This window comes from Bos indicus x Bos taurus, chromosome 17 (assembly GCF_003369695.1).
Source record: "Bos indicus x Bos taurus breed Angus x Brahman F1 hybrid chromosome 17, Bos_hybrid_MaternalHap_v2.0, whole genome shotgun sequence".
Taxonomy (NCBI): domain Eukaryota; kingdom Metazoa; phylum Chordata; class Mammalia; order Artiodactyla; family Bovidae; genus Bos; species Bos indicus x Bos taurus.
In genome coordinates, this window is record NC_040092.1 from 18,792,900 (window position 1) to 18,812,235 (window position 19,336).

The 19,336-nt window shown below is 44.5% G+C and overlaps 2 protein-coding genes across 5 annotated transcripts in view; one reads left to right on the forward strand and one right to left on the reverse strand.

Moving 5' to 3' along the window:
* IFT81 (intraflagellar transport 81) overlaps positions 1-19,336 on the reverse strand; it is a 223,822-nt gene that overhangs the window by 143,468 nt on the left and 61,018 nt on the right. The gene's annotated exons all lie outside the window — the stretch shown is intronic.
* Positions 1-19,336, forward strand: part of P2RX7 (purinergic receptor P2X 7) — a 60,670-nt gene that overhangs the window by 5,556 nt on the left and 35,778 nt on the right. The window contains exons 1-2 of one of the 2 annotated variants that reach the window (XM_027566821.1): positions 13,570-13,778; positions 18,111-18,279. In XM_027566821.1, coding sequence (XP_027422622.1) covers positions 13,654-13,778; positions 18,111-18,279 — 294 coding nt within the window. In that variant the 5' untranslated portion in view covers positions 13,570-13,653. Of the gene's footprint in view, positions 1-13,569; positions 13,779-18,110; positions 18,280-19,336 lie in introns of those variants that run through there. The other variant, XM_027566820.1, reaches the window with a different exon arrangement.

The following is a 19,336-nucleotide window of genomic DNA, read 5'->3' on the forward strand; positions in this document are numbered from 1 at the left end:
CATACTGTGTTTCATCTTCTGGCCTCAATGAGATGGGAAGAATGGGATAATGATGACTACACTCCAGGAAAACTGAGATTCAAACACCTGAATGACAATAAAGATAACTTCTTTCTACTGTTAGCTTTATTTATATCATCTCATTTGATGTGCTGGGACTTAAGTATTCTCTTCATTATTTCACAGATAAGGAAATGGAAGCTATGAAAGATAGAGTTACATTATTAAAAGTCATCCAGTTAGAAAGTGAGTGAGTGAAGTCACTTAGTCGTGTCCAACTCTTTGCGACCCCATGAACTCCAGGCTCCTCTGTCCATGGGATTTTCCAGGCAAGAATACTGGAGTGGGTTGCCATTTCCTTCTCCAGGAGATCTTCCTGACCCAGGGATTGAACCCAGGTCTCCCACATGGTAGGCGGACACTTTACCGTCTAAGCCACATTTCAGTCCAAAACCAATGTCCTTAACCCACAAACCATACTGCTAAAGTACTTATCTGTCAGACTTTGAAAGCCCAGGCACTGGGTCTCCTCAATATTTAGCCAATCATTCTTACTTTTCACCAGGCTCTTCTTTGTCTTTCTGAGTTGACCAGGGCAAGTGAAGGATGATGATGGAGGCTGGGATGAGCATCCCATCATTTTGTCTTTCTCCACTGTTTATTCATTCCCTCAATGTTATTATTTTATTTTGTATATTTATTTATTTTGTATATTTATTTATGTGGCTGCATCAGGTCTTAGTTGTGGCATGCGGGATCTTTACTTGCAGCGTGCAAACTCTCAGTTGCGGCATGTGGGATCTAGTTCCCCAACCAGGGATTGAACCTGGGCCCCCTCCATTTGGAGCACAGAGTCCTAGCCACTGGCCCACCAGAAAAGTCCCCATTCCCCAAATTTTAGAGTATCTACTATGAGTCAGACTCTGTTAATATTAATATAATAGAGATTATATTAATAACAGTCAGTGAAACAAAGTTCTGGCAACTCATTGCATTATATTCTAATGGAGGAAAGAGACATGATATGAAAATGCAGAAACATAATAAAATGTCTGATGGTGTTAAGTGCTATGAAGAATAATAAATTAGGGAAGAGGACAGAGAATGAGCACATGTCTGATAGAGGCATATGGGCTGAGATCTGCCCAAAGAAAGGGAACAAGTCACGAAATATCTGGAAGAAGAGTGTTTCTGATCGAGGGAATAGGAAATGCAAAGGCCCTGAGGTGAGGACTTGATAGGGTATTCAAGGAAAAGCAAGGAGGTCAGAGTGGTAGAAGCAGAGTGAACACTGAAGGAGAGGTAACCTGGGTGGAAATGGGAGGACAGATCATTCAAGTCCTTGAAGGCCCACTCTGAGTTATTTGGATTTTATTCTGAATGAGTTGCGAAGTCATAGGAAGATTTAAAGCTGAGAAGTAAAAGATATTGGTGTTTTCTTGGGAAGATATCCCTCTTCACTAGAGACTAGTCCTCTCAGAAGCTTTTCCAATAAATACAGAAGAGCAGGGAAGGTTGAGAGAGAAACAGGAGAACAAACTCTACTCACCACTGCTTCTTCTCCCTCAAGTTAGCCTCTGCCCAGGCCAGTAGCAAAAGCAACATTGTCCTGCACAGCCTTAGGCTGTCTGTCACCATGGAGATGGTGCTGTTGTGCTAATTTGCAATCATTAAATGTAGCTCCTGGCTGGCTGCCCATTACTGGAGGGTGACCACACACTTGTGTGGCTGGATTTCCTCTTGTTAAATGGAAAGAGTCACCAGAGGCCAGAGAGCGGCAAATCCAACTCAGGCATGGCCCCTGCCACTTGAGGGCGACAGAAACATAAGATATCTGCCATGTTCTCAACCCACCCTGGGCTCCTGGGTGATGAGACAGAGATGGGAAGGCCCAGAGAAGACCCACTTCAGGAGGAGACCCCCTCCAGGAGAAGAATTGAGCCACCTTATATATGAGGCCAAGAGACCAGCAAACACAAATGAATGGAAGCAAAAAAGAGGAACAGTCAGAGGGTCAGCGTGTTCCAGAACCTGGTGAGTGAGAAGGAAGGAGCAGGAGCTGAGGACAGAGGTAGGCAGGGGCCAGGGTTGGGATTTGTTTCTCAATGCCATGGGAAGCCACTAGAAAGTTTTATACAAGGGAGTGAAACCATTTGATTCACGCTTTTAAAAGCACTGTCAGGCCACTGTGCAGACTGTAGATTGTTGGGGGGCAAAAGGGGCAGTGATGGGACCAGTAAGAAGGCTGTTGGAGCCACCCAGAGGAGAGAAGGTGGTGACTTGGACTAGAATGGGGCAGTGCAGCTGGAGAGAAGTGAGCAAACAGGCTATGTTTTAGAGGTGGAACTGACAGATTTTCTAGAAGGCAAAGATGAATCTAGGTTCATTGGTGGATGATGATGCCTTTTATCAACATAAAAGACCAAGAAGAGGCTAGATTGCCAACTAACGCAACATTGTTAACTATGTCAAACTATTAAAACACCTCGACTACTACCATATTTCAGCTTCCCTTCACTAATGTCTAAACCAAAACATTGAAAAAGCTAGAAGCACAGAGTCTTTAAAAAAAAAAAAAAGATGGTCTTTTTAAGTGAATGATTTTCACTTTATGAAGAGCTTGTCCTGTTGTCCTGGTTTTCTTATTTCAGTGCAGAATGGCAGAGGCCTCTCTGTGGACCGGCTATCATGTACCGACAGGCTTCTGGGCACCACACTCGAGCCCCGCTTCCCACCAGGGTAGAGCTCTCCCAGCCCCCCTGGGTTTTGAGCACCATGCTGGGAAGAGCAAGGACCAGATTACATAGATTATTCACACTACTACACATGTCAACTGACTGGTGTGCAAAATGCCAGAGAAGTGGAACTAGAGAAGCCAGCAGGAATCCAACTGGGAACAGGCTTGAACTTCATCCTGAGGACACTGAGAAAGGAAGAAGAGTCTTTCCTACCCCACTGTCAACATTTTATTATGACAAATTCCAACCATAAAGGAAACATTAAGGGTTTTATAGATTCAGAGTTCATACTGAGGGTTCATAATTTCATTTTAAAGGAAGCATTCTACTTTCAATATGGCAACATCTATTGAGTACTACTGAGTGCTTAGCATGGGCCAGATTCTGTTCTTAGCTTATGACATGTATTAGCCTGTTTGATCCTTGTAAATAACCCAAAGAATTGGTCCTCATAATGTGTAACCATGATTTGAACAGCGTAACTACTGGGAAATTCCCAGGTAATGGATTCCACCTCTTGACTGTATGTCACAACTTAATTTCCCAGCTTCCCTTGCAGCTAGGACACAGGCATGAGACCCAGGCTTTTCAAACATATGCACCATGCAACAGTGGTTCGGTACACAGGAAATAACATGGGGTGGTGAGCATGAGCAGACTTCATCTGAAGGAATGTATGGGGCTGATACCAGCCTTGACCGACACCATAGGGGCCACTTCCTGGACCCCATGTTTAGAGATCCCACCCTGGCCCTCTGCTAGCTGTGAGCTTCCCTATGGAGTAAGGAGCCTGTGGGACTGTATTAGTTTTCTATTGCTGCATAACAAATTACTACAAACTCACCTAAAATACTGCCACTTATTAGCTCACAGTTCTGTAGGTCAGTAGTTTGGGCCTGGCGTGGCTGGGTTCTCTGCTCAGGGTCTCACAAGGTTGAAATCAGAGTGTTATGCTGTGCTGAGTTCTCACTTTGGGACTCGGGGGAAAATTCACTTCCAAGCTCATTCTCCCTGTTGGTAGAGTTCAATTCTGTGCCATCATGGGACTCAGAGCTCTGCTAGCCAGGGGCCACTCTCAGATCCTAGAGACCACTTGCATTTTTTATCGTGTGGCTCCCCTCTATCTTCAAGCCAGTGATGGCACAATGTTTTCATGCCTCAAATCTCTGACCTCTCTTCTGGGACCAGCCAAAGGAAATTCCCTACTTTTAAAGGCTCAGGGACTTCCCTCATGGTCCAGTGGTTAAGAATCTGCTTGCCAATGAAGGAGACATGGGTTCAATCCCTGGTCCAGGAAGATCTCACATGCCACAGGGCATCTAAACCTGTGGGCCACAAGTACTGATGCCAGCACTCTAGAGCCTGGGTGCCACAACTACTGAGCCCACGCACCACAACTACAGAAGCCAGTGCACCCTAGAGCCAGTGCAACAAGAGGAGCCACTGCAATGAGAAGCCTGCACATGGCAACTACAGAGTATAACTAGCAACTAGCTTACCACAACTAGAGAAAGCCCCGGAGCAGCAATAAGACCCAGTGCAGTCAAAAGTAAATAAATATCTTTAAAAATACACTAGAAGGAATCAATTGCAAAATAAAGGAGACAGAGGAATAGATAAGTGAGCTGGAAGATAGAATGACGGAAGGAACTGCCATGAAACAGAAAAAAGAAAAAAGAACTGACGGTAGTCTCAGAGACCTCTGGGACAACATTCAATGCACTGCATTCAAATTATAGGGGTCCCAGAAGAAGAAGAGAAAGAGAAAGAATTTGAGAAAATATTTGAAGAGTATATAGTCAAAAACTTACCTAACATGGGAGAGGAAATAGTCAATCAAGTCCAGGAAGCACAGAGTCCCATATGGGATAAACCCAAGAAGAAATATGCCAAGACACATATCAGTCAAACTATCAAAAATTAAATACAAAGAAAAAATATTAAAAGCAGAGAGGAAAAAGCAAAAATAAAAAGCACATAAGGGAATCCCCAGAAAGTCTGTTATGACTTTCAAATGTTTAAATAAGCAGTATGTGGGCCTCCACTTGTTCCCCTGCCTCCACTTGTTCTCAGTTGTTAATTTCCCGTCACTGCTGGAACAATCCAACCACAAACCCGGTAACATAAAACAACAATTTATTCTCTCCAAGTTCTGGAGATACCTAAAATCAGTATCACTAGGTCAAAACTGAGAGGTCAGCAGGGCCATGCTCCCTCCAGAGGCTCTACAGAAGACTTTTTTGCTTCTTCCAGTTTCTAGGGGTGGCCTGTATTCCTTGGCTTGTAGTCACATCACACCAGTCTTCAAGGCCTGCATCTCTGACTCTCTGCTTCACCTTCATGAACCTTTCTCCTGTATGTGTGTATGTATGTGTGCATGAAATCTTCTTTTTTTTTTAATTTTTTAATTAAAATTTTTTGGATTTTTGGCTGTGCTGGGTCTTCTTTGCTGCACACGGGCTTTCTCTAGTTGCAAAGAGTGGGGGCTACTCTCTAGTTGCGGTCCATGGGTTTCTCAAGGCAATGGCTTCTCTTGTTGCAGAACACAGGCTCTAGGACATGAGGGGCTCACAGTAGCTGTGGCTAAAGGGCTCTAGAGCACAGTCTCAGTAGTAGCGGCTCACAGGCTTAGTTGCCCTGCAGCATGTGGAATCTTCCTGAATCAGGGATCAAACCTGTGTCCCCTGCATTTGCAGGTGGACTCTCAACCACTGGACCACCAGGGAAGTCCCTCTGTCTCTCTGTTATAAGAACACATATGATGGCATGTAGGGCCTACCTAATTCAGGATAATCTCACCATCTCAAAATCCTTAATCACATCTGTAAAGACCTTTTCCCCAAACAGGGTAACAGTTATAAATTCTGGGGATTAGGACATGATAGCTTTGGGGTCATTATTCAGCCTCCTATAGCAGATGTGGCCCCAGGCATTGAGCTCACTGGGGCATGGCAGTGACTAAGATTCTGGCACTCAAACACTATTGGCATGAATTTCTACCTATGGCTCGGCAGTGGCTGGCAGAGTCTTTTCTCTGGAACAGTACCTGTTCTCTGGGTGTTGTTCCTAGCTGTGCATTGTTTCAGCAAGCTGGGTTTTTGGTCTACCAAGAGACTGTATGAATTACCTAATGTCATTTTAAAATCTCCTTCTTCCTTTATTTTTTAAAACAACTTTCAGTTCAGTTTAAGTTCAGTCACTCAGTCATGTCCAACTCTGCGACCCCATGAACTGCAGCACGCCAGGCCTCCCTGTCCATCACCAACTCCTGGAGTTCACCCAAACTCATGTCCATTGAGTCAGTGATGCCATCCAACCATCTCATCTTCTGTCGTCCCCTTCTCCTCCTCCCCTCGATCTTTCCCAGCATCAGGGTCTTTTCCAATGAGTCAGCTCTTCACATGAGGTGGCCAAAGTATTGGAGTTTCAGCTTCAACATCAGTCCTTCCAATGAACACCCAGGACTGATCTCCTTTAGGATGGACTGGTTAGATCTTCTTGCAGTCCAAGGGACTCTCAAGAGTCTTCTCCAACACCACATTCAAAAGCACAATTCTTTTGCACTCAGCTTTCTTTATAGTCCAACTCTTACATCCATACATGACTACTGGAAAAACCATAGCCTTGACTAGACGGACCTTTGTTGGCAAAGTAATGCCTCTGCTTTTTAATATGCTATCTAGGTTGGTCATAACTTTTCTTCCAAGGAGTAAGCATCTTTTAATTTCATGGCTGCAATCACCATCTGCAGTGATTTTGGAGCCCCCAAAAATAAAGTCAGCCACTGTTTCCACTGTTTCCCCATCTATTTGCCATGAAGTGATGGGACTGGATGCCATGATCTTAGTTTTCTGAATGTTGAGCTTTAAGCCAACTTTTTCACTCTCCTCTTTCACTTTCATCAAGAGGTTCTTTAGTTCTTCTTCACTTTCTGCCATAAGGGTGGTGTCATCTGCATACCTGAGGTGATTGAAATTTTTCCCGGCAATCTTGATTCCAGCTTGTGCTTCTTCCAGCCCAGCATTTCTCATGATGTACTCTGCATATAAGTTAAATAAGCAGGATGACAATATACAGCCTTGATGTACTCCTTTTCCTATTTGGAACCAGTCTGTTGTTCCATGTCCAGTTCTAACTGTTGCTTCCTGACCTGCATGTAGGTTTCTCAAGAGGCAGGTCAGGTGGTCTGGTATTCCCATCTCTTTCAGGATTTTCCACAGTTTATTGTGATCCAACAGAGGTATAATTTATTATATCATAAAAGTCACCCATTTAAAGCATATACTTCAATGATTTTTTAATAAATTTGCAAGATGGATAACCATCATCACAATTCAGTTTTGGAATATTTCATTACTCCAATAAGATCCCTCATTCCCATTTGCAGTCACTCCCCAGTCCTACCCACTGGATCCAGGCAAACACTAACTTATACCCTACCTGTATAGATTTGCGTTTTCTAGACAATCTTCTTAAACTTGGCAGAGTGGACTCTGTTGTTTAGAACTACGAACCCTGGCCAATATAATTCTGTCATGTCTGACTTTTTGCAACTTTGTGGACTGTAGCCCACCAGGCTCCTCTGTCCATGGAATTTTCCAGGCAAGAATACTGGAGTGCTTCTTTGGTCATCTAATCTTCCAACAGATCTATGAGATAAACTTTAATATCCCCTTTTCACAAGCAAGGAATCTGAGGTTCAAAGCAGTTAAGAAGCTTCCCCATGTATGTGAGTGCAAGTGCACTCACAGACACACACACACGGACATACACCTATACACAAAGCTGAGGAGTCATAAGGCCAATGTAGAAGCCCATAGTTTTTCCATCAAAAAAAAAAAAAGAATACTGGAGTGGGTTGTCATTTCCTTCTCCAGGGGATCTTCCTGACCCAGGTATTGAACCCACGTCTCTTGCATCTCCTGCATTGGCAGGCAGGTTCTTTACCAGTTGAGCCAACAGGGAAGCCCAATATAAATCTAATATCCCCTAATTATAGAAGAAGAACCGATGACTCAGAAAGGCTAAGTAGGACTTCCCTGGTGGTACAGTAGATAAGAATCCACCTGCCAAGGCAGGTGACATAGGTTCGATTCCTGGGCCAGGAGTAACTAAACCCGTGTGCCACAACTACTGAGCTTCCATGCTGCAACAACTGAAGCTCGTGCACCTAGAGCCTGTGCTCTGCTACCAGAGAAGCCACCTAATGATAAGCCCATGAACTGAAACTAGAGAAAGCCATGGAGCAGCAATGAAGATCCACTGCAACTAAAAATTAAAGAAAAAATAAAGAAAGGCTAAGTAACTTACACAAGGTCATGTAAGTAGTAAGTGATAGAGCCGATGTTGAACCCAGAGCCCAAGCTCCCCATGAAGTACCGTAGAAAATGGAGGAGGTAAGAGTACAAACAGAGGGAGGGAGACCATTTAGGAGAATATCGGGCCATCCAGGTGAGAGTTCACAGTGATTTGGAATGAGGAGTTAGACGAGAAAAGTAGATGGTTTTGAATAATGCTAGGAAGACATAACAATAAGATTTGACAATGGAATGGATGGGGGTGATGAGGGAAAGGATAAATTAGGCGGTTCGCCATGTTCTGGCTTGGGCCACTGATGGGTGGTAGAAGAACTTATGGGGGATAGGAAATGTGAAGCGGGGAAAATGCCCATCTAGGGTGGAAGATGAATTCAGAACTGAAGGCACTACAGGCGCAAGTCTATGCGACAAACAAATGTAGATACTTATTTGATAGATGGATATGTGAAAATGGAGCTAGAGATGTAGATTTCTATATCACCAGCATAAAAATGGTTAACTAGAACCATGGCAGTAGCTGCAACTGACCAGCAAGAGAGGATGTAGATGAGAAGACAAGAGGGCTTAGAACAGACCCCTGAGGAATTCTAACCTTTAAGTGATGAAAAGCACAGAGGTCACCAAAGGATTCTCAGAAAGGGCAAACATGGAGATCCAAAGAAGGTCAGGAGAATGTGGATTTGGGAAGGCGAGGGGAAAAGTGGAGGCATGGTCACTGGTATCAAATGCTGCTGAGAATTCCAGGAAGATCAGGTCCATGGCATGTCTACTGGATTCAGTGATGGTGTTGTTGTTTACTTGACAAGAGAGGATTTATAGAAGTTCCAGGGGTGGGAGCCAGTTTGGAGTGAGCAGAGGAGTGAATGGAGACTCGGAAATGGATGTGGTGACTCACTTTTTCAAGGGACTTGGATACAAAGGAGGAGAGAGGCAGCAAGTAGTGGGAGAAGAATGTGGGGTCAAGGGAAGCTTTATTTTTAAGATGGGAAATTGATGCTGAAATGTAGATGGAGAGGAGACTCAAGAGAAAGGGAGATCATGGGATAAATGAAAATTATCATCATTGTTGTCAGTATCATCAGTGTCACCAGCTAGCAGCTACAGGGAAAGCTTGTTCTGTTCTAGGGCTGTTCTAATTATTAGACATTTCTTCCTTACACTGAACCAAAATTTATCTCCCTGTAATTTTTTCCTTTTGGTTAGAGTTCTGCCCTGTGGTCCATTTTCTACTTGACACTTTCCAAATGGCTTCAGCCTGCTATTACATTTCTCCACTTCTCCAAAATAATCGGAGAAGGCAATGGCACCCCACTCCAGTACTCTTGTCTGGAAAATCCCACGGACAGAGGAGCCTGGAAGGCTGCAGTCCATGGGGTCACTAAGAGTCGGACACGACTGAGCAACTTCACTTTCACTTTTCACTTTCATGCATTGGAGAAGGAAATGGCAACCCACTCCAGTGTTCTTGCCTGGAGAATCCCAGGGGCGGGAGAGCCTGGTGGGCTGCCGTCTATGGGGTCACACAGAGTCGGACACGACTGAAGCGACTTAGTAGCAGCAGCCAAAATAATAGCCGAAGTCCCTCTGGCTCTGTACTCCTAAGACAGTATCCAGACTCTTTAGTATCCCAGCCAAGCCCACACAACCACACACTGGTTTGTCAAGGCTCTTTTAAAAGGTGATGCCTGCACTCTTGCATTGTTGGTGGAAACATGAAATGGTTCAAGCTGTTGTGGTCTGGTAAAGTGAACTGACATAAAATACATGTGCATGACCTTTGACTCAGAGACTTATCTTAAGGTGTAAAATTTACCTGAGGTGTGATAAGATTCTTGGGTAAACATGTGCCTGGCAACATGAAAGGGGAGAGTAGAGAATTATTGAAGTATAGTGTTGAAGAGAACAGACTGAGCCTCAAAAGACTGAGGGTTTCCCCCACCGACAAAGATCAGGAGCAAGACAAAGATGAGGGTTTTTACCACTGAAATGCCTGTTATTCAAAATTATATTCGACATTCTAGCCAGTGCAATTAAGCAACAAAAAGAAATAAAAGGCATCCAAGTTGGAAAGGAAGACATAAACTATACTTTGATGATAAGATCATATATATAGGGGACTTCCCTGGAGGGTCCAGTAGATAAGACTGTGGGCTTCCAACGCAGGGGCCCCCGGTTCAATCCCTGGTCAGGGAACTATATCCCCCACGCATGCCACAATTAAGAAGTCTGCATACTGAAACTAAAGATCCTGTGAGCTGGAATGAAGACCTGGTATAGCCAAAAAAAAAAAAAATACTATATATGGAGAATCACAAAGAATTCACAAAAAACTCATTAAAGTTAATAAACCAATCAGTAAAGTCTCACGCCACAAGATCAACACACAAAAATCAGTCATGTTTCCACATACCAATAATGAGCAACCTAAAAAAGAAATGAAGAAAGCACTTCCATTTACAATAGCACACAGAGCATGAGCTAGGAGTTAATGCTGCTACTTACCACATGTCTTAGTTCACTGTAACAAATACCAAAGACCGAGTGGCTTGTAAACAACAGAAATTTATTTCTCATGGTTCGAGAAGCCGGAAATTCTAAGGTCAGTGCAACATCAGATATGTTTTCTGGTAAAAACCCACTTCCTGGTTCACAGATGGCCATCTTTCTGCTGTATTCTCACACAGCAGAAGAGGTAAGCTGTTTCAGGGGCCTCTTATAAGGGCACTACTCTCATTCATAAGTGCTCCATCTTTGTGACCTACTCACTTCCCAAAGGCCCCACCTTCTCATAGCATTGCATCGGGGTTAGGTTTCAACTTATGAATTTCGGTGGGGGGTCACAAACATTGAGTCTACAGCACTATGTGAACTTGGGCTCACTTTATTGGTGTCACAGTTTGCTCAGCTATAAGGTGAGGGTACGGAGAAGGCAATGGCAACCCACTCCAGTACTCTTGCCTGGAAAATCCCATGGATGGAGGAGCCTGGTAGGCTGCAGTCCATGGGGTCGCTAAGAGTCAGACACGACTGAGCGACTTCACTTTCACTTTTCACTTTCATGCATTGGAGAAGGAAATGGTAACCCACTCCAGTGTTCTTGCCTGGAGAATCCCAGGGATGGGGGAGCCTGGTGGGCTGCCGTCTACGGGGTCACACAGAGTTGGACACAACTGAAGCGACTTAGCAGCAGCAGCAGCAGCAAGGTGATGGTAAGACTGTTCCTTCTTTACAGGGTTACTTTTGGGCAGGTGAGGGTGGAAAGAGTTAGTATTTGTTCTTAATATATGCTTAGAAGAGTGCTTGACACATAGTAAAAGCTATATCAAGACTACCGAAAATGTTTACAAAACTGAACAAAAGTTCTAGTTCAATATCCATCAGTAAGAGAACAGCTGGCAAATTTTCACAATTCACTTCTTAGGCTGAACCGTATAGAATTGCCAATATTCTATTGTTTTGTCTGCAAAATGGGCAATTTCATATGTTCCAACCTAAACACTAGAATACCCTGTAACCATTCAAAGTGGGTACATATCATAGATCCATCTTTATCATCCATTTTGCACTACTATTGTGAAGAGTTAATAACATATTATTGAGCAAAACCAGCGTTATTTAATAGCATGTAGAGTGTAGCCATGTTTGTGTGTCTAGGTGGGGGCATAAAGAGGCTTCAGGAACATGTGCACAAATATTCAACAGTGATAACCTCTGAGAGGGAGAACGTTAGAACATTTTCATGTTCTTTGTGCTTTTCTGTGAAGTTTACACTTTTACAAACACCAAAAGGATTCTCTTTAAATGTGTGCCTCATAAGACCTGAACACAAGGCTCCTTCTGCTTCTTGCCTAATTAGGGCATAGGTCATTAGCTTATCACCACCCTCAAGGAGAATATTTTACTTCTCTCACCAAAGCTTAAGACGACACTAGTTTTTTTGGGTTTTGTTTACTAGAGGATATAACACAATTTTGGCTAATTTGGGTTTGGACTTATTTAAAACGTTGGGCCTCTAAGATAAACCTCTGCCAATTTGGGTGGTCCATGGCCTGTATCTGTATAACTGAGTTTTTGAGCTCAATGCCTTTACACCTATCCATTATATTGGGTTGGTCAAAAAGTTCGTTTGGATTTCCCCATACTGTGTTCTGGAAAAACCCAAATGAAAATTTTGGCCAGTCCAATATTTCCTCTAATTGGTAAACATTAACTAATAGATTAGGACTCACTCTCTTCTCTCCATATAGTAGGATGTGTAGAAAGTATTGTGTTCTGGAGTAGGAGCTTTTGGAATGAGAGAGAGAGAGTTTAAGAAGTATGAAAAGGAAGGTTTTTCCAAATGAACTAGATAGTGGATAAGAAGTGCAATAGTCAAAGAGAATTGGAAGAACAGATGATGTCTTAGCCAAGCTGTGAGTAACAAGAAACTGAACCCCCTTCATTAGCTAGCTCAAGGAATGGTGTGGCAGAGTAGAACGGGCTTGGTATATTGTTGTTGTTTAGTAGCTAAGTCGTGTCCCACTCCTTAGCGACTTCATGGATGATAGCCCACCAGTCTCCTCTCCCCATTGGATTTTCCCAGGCAAGAATACTGAAGTGGGTCACCATTTCCTTCTCCAGGGGATCCTCCTGACCCAGGAATCAAACCCACGTCTCCTGCATCAGCAGGTGGATTCTTTACTGCTGAACCACCAGGAAAGCCCTGACTATATTGTAGGAGGCTGGATAATGCTCCCCACCCCGTGCCAAATCTCCATGTCCTGAACTCTGGAACTTGTAAACATGGTAATTTATGTGGCGAAAGGAGCTCTGCAGATGTGATTAAGTTCAAGATCTTGAGACAGAGAGCTTATTCTTGATTATCTGAATGGCCCCGGCATGATCACAAGAGTCCTTATAAGGGGGGAGGGGCAAGAGAGTTGAAGTGGAAAAAAGAAAATGTGCCAAGAAGAGTTGAGGGTAGAGAGTTGTGGTTGGGATGGTCTAGAAGCTGGGAGAGGTGAGAACAGACTGTCTAGTGGAGACTCCAGAAGGGAGCAGGCCTGCTGTCCCCTTGATCTGAATCCTCTAAGAATGATTTTAAGCATCTGACTCCCCAGAACTAAGAGAAAAAATGTTTGTGTTATTTTAAGTCTCTAAGTTCTTGGTGGCTTATTACAGCAGCCACAGGAAGCCAGCATTTAACTTGCCTTTCAGGGTGCAGGCTCTCCTCCACTTTCTTCGCAGGACATCTCTGACTGCCCCTGGCCCCTTTCTGACCACCCCTGCACACACACACACACACACACACACAGCTGAGTGGACCAGGGTTGGACACAATCAGATTCTTCTCTTGAGATTTTAACTGTAAGATACAGAGGCTGCAGGCTCGACTACTCCATGAGGCACAGAGGGCCCAGGACCCACAGTTCTCTTAGGGTTCTGTGGGCCCTGGGGTAGGCATCAGTTAACCGGATGGGAGGACAGTTCACTTTCAGGTCACGCCCTTTCACTCTAGCTTTACCTTTGTTCCGTGAGCTCAGGCACCGCACCGTGCCAGTGAAGTCTGGCTTTGCTGAGAGGCACTTCTTTCCCGTGGCACGTTGAGGACTCTCACCATGGGTGCATGCAGCCAACCCCCCCTGAGATGCCAGTTCATGTCTGTGAAAGTCCTTCTCATTGAGAATTCGTGGATTGGGTTTCTGAAAAACCTCTTTATGGTGGGCATCGTGGTCTACAACTGGTGAGTCAGGTGCAGTGTGCCAGTCTGGGGACTCCCCCAGCGGACCTTTCCCTCCATCCTTCTGTCCTCCTGCTGCCCCTCCACAGCCCTCCTCTTCAGCTAGACTGGTCTGTGAGGACCCAGGCTTCTCTCACTTTTATTCTCTTCCATCTTCCCAGACTCTTCAGCTTTCTTCTCCCCCATCTCCACCTATCCATCCTTCAAGGCCCAGCTGAATCCCCCAGCTCCTTCATGCCCCTGTTCACTCCAGGGACCAGTGGTTTTGCCCTCTTCTGAATGCAGAGAATTGTAGCTTCTTAGAGCTGAACAGTCATAGGGATTAGAGAGCCAGGGAGTTATCCCCCTGTTGTTGTTGTTGCTGTTCAGTCGCTAAGTCGTGTCTGACATTTTGCCACCCCATGGACTGTAGCATGCCAGGCTTCCCTGTCCATCACTATCTCTGGGAGTTTGCTCAAATTCACTTCCATTGAGTCGGTGATACTATCTAACCATCTCATCCTCTGCTGACCCCTGCTCCTTTTGCGTTCAATCTTTTCAGCATCAAGGTCTTTTCCAATGAGTCGGCTCTTTGCATCAAATGGCCAAAGTACTGGAGCTTCAGCTTCAGCATCAGTCCTTCCAATGAATATTCAGGGTTGATTTCCACTAGGATTATTTGGTTTGATCTCTTTGCTGTCCAAGTTATCTCCCCATTCAGGGACTAAATCCATTTCCCAGAGAGGTGGCATGGCTTGTCTGATTCACCAAGGAGATCGGGAGACAGCTGCTGGGGCAACCGTTAGAATGTTCTTTCCATATGCAGACTCTTTCATTTCCTCTTTATTTTCTTGATGCATCTCTGGAGCATTTTGATTCTCCTTGAAGAATATTTATTTATTTATTTGGCTACATCAGTTCTTAGTTGCGGCACATAGGATCTTCAGTTTTCGTTGCATTAGGACCTTTCAGTCATGTTAAGATCTTTAGACCTTTTAGCTGTGGCATGTGGGATCTAGTTTCCTGACCAGGGACCAAACCTAGGCCCTTGCATTGGGAGTGTGGAGTCTTAAGACACTGAACCATGAATATATAAAGACAAGTTTTCTGATTTCTGAGAGGGTTGGATTCCATTAAGGCTGATCTACACCACATCATACATTTGGGGATGAATATGAGAGACTAAGGGCTTCCCAGGTGTCTCAGTGGTAAAGAACCTGCCTGCCAATGCAGGAGACTCAGGTTCGATCCCTGGGTCTGGAAGATCCCCTAGAGAAGGAAATGGCAACCCACTCCAGTATTCTTGCCTGGGAATCCCATGGACAGAGGAGCTTGGTGGGCTACAGCCCATATGATCACAGAAGAGTTGGATGTGACAGAGTGACTAACTAACAAGAGACTGAGCTTCCAAAATGGAGGGTCAAATGGACACGGTTATTCTGGGAGACCGTTGTAATACCCAACACGGAAGAACATTGCACTTTGTGATGATAGGCTGAAATACACTGTTGAATAAGCATCATCATATTTGTCTATGGAATTACACTGGCTAGCTCTGTCTCATATATGCTCATTGGATCTCAAACTGGGCTCTCTGCAAACCTCATTATGTGGATTTCCCTGGGGGGGTCCAATGGTTAAGAATCCGCCTGCCAATGCAGGGGACATGGGTTCAGTCCTTGGTCTGAGAAGATTCCACACGCTGTGGGGCAACTAAACCCACGCACCACAACAAGAGAAGCCACCGTGATGAGAAGCCAGCACACCGCAACCAGAGAGGAGCCCCCTATTCTGCCCGCCACAACTAGACGAAACCCTCCCACAACAGTGGAGACCCAGCAGAGCCAAAAATAAATTTAAAACCCAATGACAACCTCATTATGCACTTACTTCCCATGTACCCCTTCCGCCAGCCCCAGGGAGCCATCAGTCTACTGTCTCGGTGGATTTGCCTATTCTGGATGTTTCATATAAGTGGGGTCATACACTACATGGTCTTTTGTGTCTGTCTTTTTTCACTTAGCACAAAGTTTTTTGAGGTTCTTCCACAGTACAGCATGTGTCTCATTTCATTCCTTTTCATGGGTAGATGATTGTCCATCATCTTTTAATGAATGTGTGGGTTGTTTCCACCTTTTGACTATTGTGAATAGTGCTGCCATGAATATGTGTGAACAGGTATTTGTTTAAGCATATAATGTCATTTTTAATTTCTTTAACCTGTATCTCGTTCTGTGGCATGCTTTCCTTACTCAATGTTATGTTATTTCCACATTGATGCAAGCAGTTCTCCATTCACTTTCACTCTTACAGAACATTCCAGCAAATAAATCCAACAATTTATTCACCCATTCAGTGTTCGAGGATATTTCCATGATTTCCAGTTTTCCCTATTATAAATAGTGCAGCTTTACAATTTCCTGTACATAACTTGTTGGGCACCATCTTTGAGGGGTTCCTCTGGGGCATACACCTAAGAGTGAAATCGCTGGGGCGTGGGGAATGCACCTCAAATGTGCAGTACTTCATATTGCCAAATGTGAGCTGTTTTTCCATGAGTCTCTTAGGGGTTTTCAACCCTGACTGTGTATTAGAATCAATTTTAGAAAAATATATAGGCACCTGGATAACTCCCCAGACCTATTGAATCAGAGTTTCCAGGGATGAGACCAGGGAGCTGCAATTTTGAAAGCTCCCTAAGTAATTACACTGTACAGCCAAGGTTGAGAACAGCTGGGACCAAGCCTTGGCCCACAGTATCTCGGTTTCCCAAGGTCAGCTCATAGAGGACAGCTACTGACTGCCTAACAACATTCAGATATTAGAGGCTGAGCAGAGGGAAGAGACCAAATAGATACATGCCCAATGAATAAACAAAGCATTTAAAACAAACTCTTAAGGGATTTCCTTGGTGGTCCAGTGGTTAAGACTCCATACTTCTACTGCAGGGGAGGTATGTGTTTGATCCCTGGTCTGGGAACTAGGATCCCATATGATGCACGGGACAGCAAAAAATAAATAAATAAAATAAATTCAATTCAATTATTCAGGGCAATGGGAAACATGAAATGGATAAATGGAGATGGAATCTACCATTTTTAGTTATCAATTCTACTTTTTCCCTCTCTTCCCCTCACCATAATCACTTAGAGTCATATTCTAAAGAAGGCCTTAATAGCTTATGAATAGATCAGAAGGCAGGAAACCAGAGGCAAAGCCACATCATGTATGAACAAATATAGCACATGATTAAGAGATCTTGCTCTGGGCTCTACAGTAGACCAGTCAAAGACCTCAGGCCTGCCACTGATGACCTGTGCGATCTTGGGCAAGTTCCTTCACCTCTTTGAGCCCATTCTCTCATCTACAAAAGGGGATGATTTCGGGAACTGTTTCCTATCACTGTTGTGAGCACTAAAGGAGGTGATGCATTTAGAACATGTACTAAGTACTCAATAAAGGGTAAGCTGCTATTACCAATGCTATTTTAAACTAGGCAGGTGTTTCTGGAAAACAGGAAGCTGACCTGCCGGATAGACCCTTACATATGTGTGTGCATGTTAAGTCACTTCAGTCGTGTCTGACTCTTTGTGACACTATGGACTGTAGCTTGTCAGGCTCCTCTGTCCATGGGATTCTCCAGGCAAGAATACCAGAGTGGGTTGCCATGCTCTCCTCCAGAGGATCTTCCTGACCCAGGGATTGAACCCAGGTCTCTTAGGTCTCCTGCATTAGGCAGGCAGGTTCTCTACCACTAGCGCCATCTGGGAAACCTGGAACAAACTCTTGCTGCTGCTGCTGCTGCTAAGTCGCTTCAGTTGTGTCCGACTCTGTGCAACCCCATAGACAGCAGCCCACCAGGCTCCCCCGTCCCTGGGATTCTCCAGGCAAGAACACTGGAGTGGGTTGCCATTTCCTTCTCCAAACAACAAACCCTTAGGTAGATGCTAATGTGTTGCTGAGTCCCAGAACAAAGCTGGTGGACTGACCTGGGATGGACTTCGCTATTTGAGAAGGCAATCTATAAATTAAGGCCTATATTACGTGATATTAGAGACTGGTATTGGGGACAACAGTTTCCACATGGTGAAAGCTCACTATGAGCCAGATACACTGCTGAGGAGTTTGCATGGGTATCTCAGTCCATCCTCAAAACAACCCCATGAGGTAGGTATGACTATTCTTCCCATTTTACAGGTAAGGAAAATGAGTCACAGAGAAGGTGAGTCACTTGCCCAAAGTCACCCAGCAAAGCCTGGATTTTAATGGAGCTGGTTCTCAGTTCCTGCATCCTAAACCATGGCACTGTGTCTCCCTTGAGAAAATCGCTGATGCTTTTCTGTGTCTGTCATTTAGCTTTGCTTTGGTGAGTGACAAGCGGTACCAACGGAAAGAGCCTGTCATCAGTTCTGTGCACAGCAAGATAAAAGGGATAGCAGAGGTGAAAAAGGAGATTATGGAGAACGGGCAGACGAAGGTTGTGCAGAGTGTCTTTGATATGGCGGATTACACCTTCCCCTTGCAGGTGAGCACCTGTCAGCATCCTCCCAGGACTTGTCCCCGGTCACTGTCCCCAGGGCCTCTTCCTCCTCCCCTGGGACCTAGAGACTCGCTCCAGAAAAACACTGGCCCCATTTAAAAAGCTCTGTGAAAATCTCAACTGAGAAAACCTAAAAATTGCAAAATTGGGTCAGATGCAGCAACTCAAAGGAGATGACACTTTGCTTTATCAATTCCTACAGGGTTTCTCAAAATAGCAGTGTGTCCTGGTGCATTGAAAACATGATTTGATTCACTCAAACTTTATTTATACATAGCTTTTCAGAAGCAGGGCCATCAAGTCAGCAAGTTTTGCCTAGATCCAGAAAGGCAAAGAACTTTCTGCCTTGAGGGGACCAGCCCTTCTATATTGTTTGTGCAGCATTTTATCAACAAAAATGTCTCCAGGAAAACTCTTGGCTACAGTTTTGCAGAAGGGAAGGCTATAGATGACAAAGAATGGAAAGGTCTGGACCATAGCGAAAGGGCTTGACATTGTCTCAATCTGCAAAAGGATAAAACGAACGTAGAATTCTCAAAAAGGAAAGATTGAAGTGGAGTTGAGAACACCAAAGAACAGATGGAGGGGGGTGGTAAGAGGGACAAAAGGGCCCATTGGCAGCCCCTGGAAGCTGGAAAGCTTTGAAAAACCATAAAAGCCAAGCTGCTATCCATTTGTTTCTAACAGAGGGTCATTAAAATCTCCACCTATTGCCCAGGTGGTGGGATGCCCTATGACCCTTTCATTAAAGTCCTGGATAATCTGAACAGCGTTCTGATGGAGGTAACACCTCCACCTCTGCCTCCCCACATCTTTTGGTTTTCAACGTAATGGGACTTACTGTGTCCCCCAAAATGAAAAGGCTGCTTTTGAGGCTGGAATGGAAAATGAATGCTCAATCAATTTGAATGTTCCTCCGCTCTCCCTCAGCTCAGCAGGGCAGCTCATCCAGCTTGGATATTAAGCGCTCTGGGTAGTCGATTTGCTTCCAGACCCAGATTTCTAGACTGAAGCTTAGAAGAGTGGAAAGGTTCGCCCCCAG